The sequence below is a fragment of the Zingiber officinale genome, chromosome 2A, assembly GCF_018446385.1.
Source record: "Zingiber officinale cultivar Zhangliang chromosome 2A, Zo_v1.1, whole genome shotgun sequence".
In the NCBI taxonomy this organism is placed as follows: Eukaryota; Viridiplantae; Streptophyta; class Magnoliopsida; order Zingiberales; family Zingiberaceae; genus Zingiber; species Zingiber officinale.
In genome coordinates this window covers 139842010-139850504 of record NC_055988.1, presented here as the reverse complement: position 1 = coordinate 139850504, position 8495 = coordinate 139842010, and the positions used below count along the sequence as shown (strand labels likewise).

At 42.1% G+C, this 8495-nt stretch overlaps 1 protein-coding gene across 1 annotated transcript; it reads right to left on the bottom strand.

Annotated features, from left to right (window-relative positions):
- Nucleotides 1-250: 250 nt before the first annotated feature.
- On the bottom strand, nt 251-2190 carry LOC122042440 (cytochrome P450 86A22-like). The gene has a single exon (XM_042602564.1). The coding sequence runs from the start codon at nt 2073-2075 to the stop codon at nt 450-452; it is 1626 nt and encodes a 541-aa protein (XP_042458498.1). The 5' UTR covers nt 2076-2190; the 3' UTR covers nt 251-449.
- Between the last annotated feature and the right edge of the window lie 6305 nt (nt 2191-8495).

Sequence of the window (8495 nt, the reverse complement as noted above, 5' to 3'; positions counted from 1 at the left end):
TGAAGGCTCTATGTAACATAGGAGATTTATTCTTTTGACACATAAGATCTCATGCCGCTGCTCTGGCTGTTGGGGTAAAGTCCGCTGCATAATTTCAGGTGGATCCCACTCCAATTATCCATGTCCACCTACTTTGGCAACTGGAAATGGCCCGGCCATTAACTCTGCGATCTAAAATAAATAGCAGAATTAATTTCGTATATATCGATCGACCCGTTAATCGGTTTAATTAAGTTTAAAAATTCGTGTATGATATTAATTTCCAAAGCAATTTATTTAATCTGATCTATACAAATTACTTGACCAACTTTAATTACTTGTTGACTTTTTCGTTGCTATGTAATTTGGGTGTGACAAGTGGCACTACGGCCCCGCACGCTGTAGCTGCACGTCTTAAATAATAAAATTATTAGCACTGCGATTTGAATTATTGATTGTTCTGCTCGCCTTCAATTTCGGCGATCGGGCTCGCCGCCGACCACCCGAGCGGCCTTCGCTTTGATTTCGTCGGCAATTTGGTCCACACAACGGTTCTCCACCGTCACCTTGAGCCCGTACTTCATGAACAGCGTTAGGGACATCTTCTGCTCGATGCGATGGCCGTCGGCGACGCGCAGGCGGTGGCGTAGAAGCACGGCGGAGGCGATGGACTTCATTTGGAGGTAGGCGAGGTCCTTCCCGAGGCAGATCCTTGGCCCGGCGTTGAATGCCACGAAACGGAAGGCGTCCTGCGGCTCGAACCGCTGACCGTCGGCCGACAGCCACCTGTCCGGGCGAAACTCGAGGCAGTCCTCCCCCCACATGGACTTAATCCGTCCCACCGAGTAGATGGAGTAGGTCACGGAGGAGCCGGCGGGCACGAATGTACCGTCCGGGAGCACGTCGTCGGCCAACACGTGCTTTGAGTCCTCCGGTACCGAGGGGTACAGACGGAGCGTCTCCGACAGCGCCGCCTTGAGGTAGACCAGCGCGTCGACCTCCTCGAAGGAGAGCGGAGTGTCGAGCCACGCGGCCGTGTTGTGGCCGCGGGACGCGTGGAGGACGGTGGCGAGCTCGAGGAGGATGCGACGCTCGACGGCGGGGTGGGTGGACACGAGCCAGAAGAACCAGGAGAGCGCTACGGACGACGTGTCCCGCCCGGCCAGGATGAAGTTGAGAGCCACCTGCCGGAGGAAGTCGTCGGAGTAGTCTCCCTTCTTCATGAAGCGGGAGAGGAGGTCGTCGTGCACGTGGCGGCCGCCGGGGCCGGTGGCCGTGTCAGTGTTACGGAGCTCGAGCTCGCGCGCCTTGATGACGGCGGAGAGGTAGCGATCTACGTGGTCGACGCTGCGGGAGAGGGTGTCTTCCATGCCGATCCGGAGGCGCTTCTTGAAGCGCCAGAGTGACTCCGGGAGGATGAAGCGGTTGAGGGTGGCCTCGGTGGCGCGGTCAAAAGCGGTGGCGAAGGCGTTCTCCGGGAGACCCTGGGAGAGCGTCTCTGGGTCCCTGCCGAAGGTGAGGCCGCAGATGTTGTCGAAGGTGAGGCGGAGGAGGAGATCCTGGAGATCGACGGCGGCGGCGGCAGGGGCCGAGGCCGCTTCCCGGAGCATGGGGAGGAGGCGTTTGTGGATGGAGCGGGAGACCCAGCGGGACATGGCGTGGCGAAGGGTGCGCGTGGTGAACTCCAACGCCGCCGTCTTTCGCTGAAATCGCCACGTGTCGCCGTCGGAATTGAAGATGCCGTCGCCGAGGAGGTCGAGGAAGACGGCGTGGTAGGTGGGACCCTTGGGGTAGTTATCGAAGCGCGTCTTTAGGACGTGCTCCAGGTTGCGTGGATCGCACGTGACCGTCACCAGCCCCTGGCGCCGAGCCAGTCCCGGCACCGCGCAGATGCACGTCTGGTACGTGCCGCCGCAGGCGCGCAGGTTGTCGGCGATCCATTCGTGCATGCGCTCGGAGTGCTGGATGAGCCCCGGCAGGCTGCCCACCACCGGCCACACCCTCGGCCCGCTCAGCCGCGCCGCCAGCTTAGAAAACCAAACGACGTAGGCCGCCACGCATACAGCCGCAACGACCACCACCACCACCACCTCCATCTCTCTCTCAGACACACAGCTTCCACGCACAGTGTCGCAAGTAATGGAGATGTGTTGCAGTAGTACTAGACTACTAGCAGCAGCAACTGCAGTGAGTTATCATGGGTGATTAGTGATATTTATAAAGACGAGGGAGGTGGATTAGGAGTTAAATAAAGTTAGCTGGACAGAGCTAACATGGCGGGGAATTAATTGAAGTGGGGCCCCGCATGGCACGGTTAGCTCCGCTTAATCGAGACGCCCGCACCGCAGATGGGAACTGCGGATGGAGGCATGCACTATTTCACTGCCACCGCGCCACACTTTTCTTCCGACATATCCCTTTTATTATTTACATTTGTTTTTTTTTTTCACAATGCATGCCACTAATTTAATTAATTCCGTTTAAAGGTAGAGAAGTTGGTTGGCTAGGTAGATAGTTCTGATAGGACTATTTAAAAATTTTGATTTAATAAAAAGTGATTCCCAGGGGTGTGTAATACAGAGGGTTAATAACTGGACTAAGAAGAGATTGACCTTTTTATATTCAAGTTAGTGATCAAGTTGAGTAGAGAAATAATGAGAGGTTGAATAGCATTGGGTATCTTCGTTTATAGATAAAGATTTTTTTTTTTATAGTATTACTGTTTGCATGTGTATGAATCTCAAAGTATATCAAAAAAAAAAAGACATACTATAAAGATATTCTGATATCCTTCTCAAAATGAACCCACATTTCTACATTTGACAGAAAGAAAGCTTTTAATGTATAGCTTGCATGCAGAATATTCTCTGTCATCCGTGACATAAAACACCAAAAAGGAATATAAAGTCGTTGGGTTGAGGGATCCGCCATATGCTTATATGGCAAGCCGATCGAGTTCCTCCTGTGATCTGATCGGCAATCGCTCATAAGGATCAGTCGATTGAATTTATAAAGTGTTATCATGAACTTGTCCTTCACTCGGGCCATTTGTTTAGCCAAAGGGTAAAATCGGATTGGGTGCCCATTCTGTCTGATCGGACTATAGTTCTAATCGGCTGACTACTCAACTCGGCTTGTTAATCATGTTGGATCAATGAGTTTCGCTAGGGGGGGGGGGGTGAATAGCGAATTAAAAAATTTCGTAGAGTAACCACGCAGTGGAAAAAAGAATAAACGAAAAGAAAGAGCAACGCTAACACAAGTTGATTTACTTGGTTCGGAGTCTTCGACGACTCCTACTTCAAGGCCCGCACTCGTCGAGTGCTTTCGTTGGGGAATCACTAATAATTCTAAAGGATGTTACAAAATGAAGTACAGGAATTATTATAAACGAAAAACCGACAATAATTAAAAAGATAGAAAAATAAAACTTGTTGGAGAGTCTTCGCAGCGTTGCAGGAGCACAGAAAAGCAGTTTGTTCGTTGTCGTTGTGACTCCAGCCTCTACCCTCCTTATATAGGAGGTTCGGGACGCCTAGATCCTTTCGAGCATCTTGAATATGACGTAGCCGAGCCAACAAGCGATCTCCACGCGACGAAGTGACGTTTGGGGATAAAATTCACCTCCGGCTGCTCGGACCTGTTCTGGGCGCCCGGACCTCCGGGTGTCCGGATCCCTTCCGGGCGCCCAGACCCTTGTTTTCCAACGGTTTCCTTCCTGCAAGAAAACGTTAGTCCGAGGCAAATATATATCCTACAAAATAGAGTGTTAGCACAGTTTATCATCAAATAAAATATTAATTAGATTTCGTCTCCTCAAGACCGGAATCTAATCACGATCTCGACTTAGATATCCGAAATGGATCTAAGTCGGATCGATGCCTAATGTTCCCTTCCCGGGAACGCGTCCTCACAGTCACTCTCCTCCAGTGACTTACCCTCACTTACCTGCCAGACGTTCAGTCAGCCCTTTGACCCGTCTCGACTTCGTGCCAGCTATCCGGTCAGCCCGTCGACTTAACTGGACTTCATGCCAAACGTCCGGTCAGCCCATCGACTCGTTTGGACTTCGTGCCAGCTATCCGGTCGGCCCGTTGACCTAGCTAGGTTTCGTGCCAGACATCAGGTCAGCCCGTCGACCTATCTAGGCTTCTCCTGCACACTCGGTCAGAGTGTTAGATAACAACAAAACTAACTTAACTTATTTTGTCATTCATCAAAACTTGAGTTAGACAGTTAGTGCTAACCGCGCCAACAATCTCCCCCTTTTTGATGCAATGACAACCTGGTTAAGTTAGTGAAAAAATATGCAAAAAAAATAAGCATAAGGTTGTCAAGTTAGCTTTTAAATTTTGTTATTTTTTTTTTGTTGTTTAACTAACCTAAACTATTATTTTTGTTGGTTGTTTAACTAACTTAAACCACCTAACCCTCCCCCTTAGACATTCATCAAAAAAATTAACATAGAACAAATTATAATTAAACACGGAAATTTAGAAAAGTCTAGAAATGTAAGTCAGATTATTTTGGGAGAGTTTAAGCTAGAAATATAGAAAGATGTGTTTTTAAAAAATAGTTAACTTTAAAAAGATGACTTGAAAATAGTTAAATTTAAAATTTGTTATTTTAATTTTTCAAAAAAAAAATCAAACATTTTTTTAAAAAGAGATAATAGAGCTAAGTCTAATTTTCAAATTAAGACTAAATCCAATTAAGTGAATTTTGTTTTCAAACCTAAATGTGTAACTTTCAATTTTTAAAATAAATCTCCAAAGATATGTTTTTAAATCCAAGTAGAATATAATTTTCAAAATGAGGAGTCCAATTTACAAACCTGAATAAAGTTTATTTTTCTAAACCAATTTTTTAAAACTAAGTTTGGAAGGTCTAAATTTCAAAATTAAGTTTAGAAAGTATAATTTTCAAAATTAAATTTGAAAAGTTTAAAATTTGAAAATAAAACTAATTTTCAAACCTAAGTTTAAACAACTAAATTAAGTAAGTTTAACTTTCAAAACCAAGTTTGGAAAAATCCAAAAAAATTTTAAAACACTTAGTTAGTGTTAAACTGATTTAAAAAGAGATATTTTTCATAAATTAATTTTAAAATAGATATAAAGACAATTAATCCTCCCCCTGAACCTGACATTACAAAATCTGTCTAACCAATTAGCTATTTATTGACTATTAGAGGATCACCACTTTCACTTGGCTAGTCAGGTTAAGTCTAATTGTAATCAGTTAGTGTTTGACTAAACTGAATGACTTAACTTGATTAATGTCTGTTTGGTATTTAACGCCTAGACTTATATCAATGCACTGAGATAAGCATCTTAAGTCCAGGCAATTTATCTATGCATCTCACCTCTTTCTATGATCGACAATCATAAATAAGAGAATCCTAGGGTGTTGGTGAGGTGCTCAAGTACTAGCCCTAGGGGTACATGCTTTCTAGGGAATTATTCTAGTCTAAGGCTAACACTGATTTAAAATTCTAAAAATGGAAGATTTAAATAAAGATTTTATCCTAGGATTTGAAAATATTATTTTTTGAAAATAGTTTTTTCAATTTTAGTATCCTAGTCTATCAAACACATCAGAATAAATTATTGTTAGAGTCGAAATATAACTGTCAGAGTAAATCAAAATAACATAAGTCAATGTTAAGGTCAAAGTACAATGATCATAATAAAATATACATAAGGATGATGAAGTCTATCGAGATGAGGAGGAGGGTGGTCTGGATCCCAAGGAATGTAACATCTCGATCAGCTCCGCATGACGGGTCTGGTCATCCTCTCGGGAGCTGGATAGATCTCGTCTAAGGTTGGAGATCTCATGTCTCATGTCTCGTCGCAAGTCGGAGACCTCTTGCCACACTTCTCGTCGCAAGTCGGAGATCTCCTGTCTCACCTCTCGACAGAGACTCGTCATGGATAGCTCGAGTCCGACAACTCAATCGCATAGAGTGCGAGGAACGGGACGAGGTGCTCGGCCTGGAGGTGGAGGTGGTACAGGGGACGGAGTATCCTCGCCAAATAGTACGACCATAAACTCATCCTACTCTGCCTCCTCCTGGGCATCTGGGTTTGGTTGGTCCTGTGCCCCCCTCCGCCAGGATAGGACACCCTCATCATCTATATGGACATCTCATAGAGAGAAGTTTCTAGGTCCTAAGACGCTGAACTTAGTCATGACTCGGATATCGCCTCAGGTGACGTTAGTACGTAGGGAGACGAAATATGCCGTCAAAATATAATAATACAACATATGAACTCGAGCGCTGGTGGAGACTCCAGCTGAGTGGATAATGGTCTGAAAGATATGTAAAATAATGTCTATGTCTAATCTATGGTAAAGGACATACAAGAGAAAGGAGTGAAATGGACGCATCATCGCTATGTTGCGAGTGGACAACGGTAAGATATAGAAGACTAGAACCCTATAGAGTACATAATCGTTAACTCGAAGGGATACTGACTTAAATATAGTCACAGTGGGTACTCGCTCTCCTGCAAAAAAATATGAGTAAATCGTATCCAGAATAACGTGTGAGTAAAGATCACCAAATGGTAGATCCCTAGGAGGATAACACTGAAAAGGGTGCGTAGATGGTCGTAACTCTAAAAAGTCCGGATAATGGTAGGAGATAATGTGATATCTGTACCAGTTACCCTAGTAGTATAAGTAAGATCATCTACCCTAACTAAATTATTATAAAATTCTACACATAAACTTATGTTTACTGAACTGGTATAGTAAATAAGGTTCTGTAAGTTATAGTGGTTAATGACCTCTACAGCTGGAATACAGGAACGCAAGAAAAATTGTCTGTCTAAGCACTTAGGCTTAATAGGCATATAGATGATAGACTCAAACCTAATCCTATCACTACAAGAAAAAAGCTAATAGACAATGCTTTTAAAGCGTTGTCTTTGTGCCTGAAAAAGCGTTGTTAAATGCACTATTGTTAAAAGTCTACTCAACGACAACGCTTTTAAAGCGTTATCGTTTGTAGCAAAGACAACGCTTTAAAAGCGTTGTGTATTTTTTGCAAAAACATCATTATTACAACGCTTTAAAAGCGTTGTTGTTTTTGGCAAAGACAATACTTGTGCAACGCTTTAAAAGCGTTGTCTTTTAAAATTTTTTTTTTAAAAAAATCTATTTACAAAATTATTTTTTTATATTTACAAAACTATTAATTTTCTTTTACCATGTCCAAATTCGAATTTGACATATAAAATAGCATTAATTAGCTTAGCTAATGATTTCAAACTCGTACCAAACAATAGAATTCAACTACAAAGTATTAGTATTTACAGGAGAATTCAACTATACACAAAGACTGAATATTTCTATTTCAAAGTAGTTAGTGACATTCAAATTTAAAACAAAAAAAAAAAGCACAAATCCACCAGACTCAGCATCCCTTGTTTGGTTCCTGTTTTTGGTGATCCTGGTTGCCGTCTCAAACTCAATAGCCACCATCCTCACCTTCCCCATTGAATATGTATTCCTAATGGAACTGAGAAGCTTGAAACCTCCTGATGTTGCTATATACTGCTGGAGGATGTACAGAAGTCTCTTGCCACAACAAGTTAAAAAACAAATGCTAGAAAGCTATGTTTAACAAGGAAAATATGAGCTGAAAAATGGGATGAATTTATCAAATTATGGAAGGAAATGCATCATGTATTTTTATTATCAAATCCTACAAATAGGAATTTTACTTGAGGAACCGGAGAATGTAAAAGTCAACACGATTAGCATTTCGTCAGACAAGTTGCATTACCGCAATTAAAATAACCATAGTAAATCATGTGAAATATGATATTATTACCACCTAGATACTATTAAATACTCACAACCTTCAGAATTGCCATAGTAGCCCTTTTCAATCTTCAGAATATAAGGAATTCCATTTTCATTTCAGGTAACTCTCTCAGGACTGGTTTAAGTTTATAAAAGAAATTGAACATAAAAAATCCAACTTACTATTTGATCCTGCAAAATTGAAATGACAGAGATCAAGACACATGACAAATTGGGAATATCTTCAATTCACAAAGTAACTTCTGTTCCTTGATAACGAAAGCAAAGTTTAAAACATAAAGAAAATTGCAGACATTCACATCAGAATCCTTCTCTTTGTTGTGAATGAATTAAGCTAGAGTATAAGCCCTTATGTCATTTGTAGAGAAACTACATGATCTTGAGTGTGTGCATATGCACAATTCTGTGACAATATCAATAGGAGATAAAAAAGAATAAATGCAGTTAAATCCATGTACGATGGGAATATTGAACTTATGTCATATTTTCCAATGTATGAATAAATTGAATAGAAAAAACTACAGTAAATTGATTAATAATCACCAGTATATCTAAAAATTCTCTAGTATATTAGTTTGTGTTAAAACATATTTGAAATGGAGACGACCAAGTAAATAATATCCTTTATGAATTTGACATGCTCTTACATTGCCACAAAATGCTGAGAATGAATAAATATA

Coding starts and splice junctions, on each gene's coding strand:
- LOC122042440 (XM_042602564.1), bottom strand. CDS start 2,075: ATGGAGGTGGTGGTGGTGGTGGTCGTTGCGGCTGTATGCGTGGCGGCC.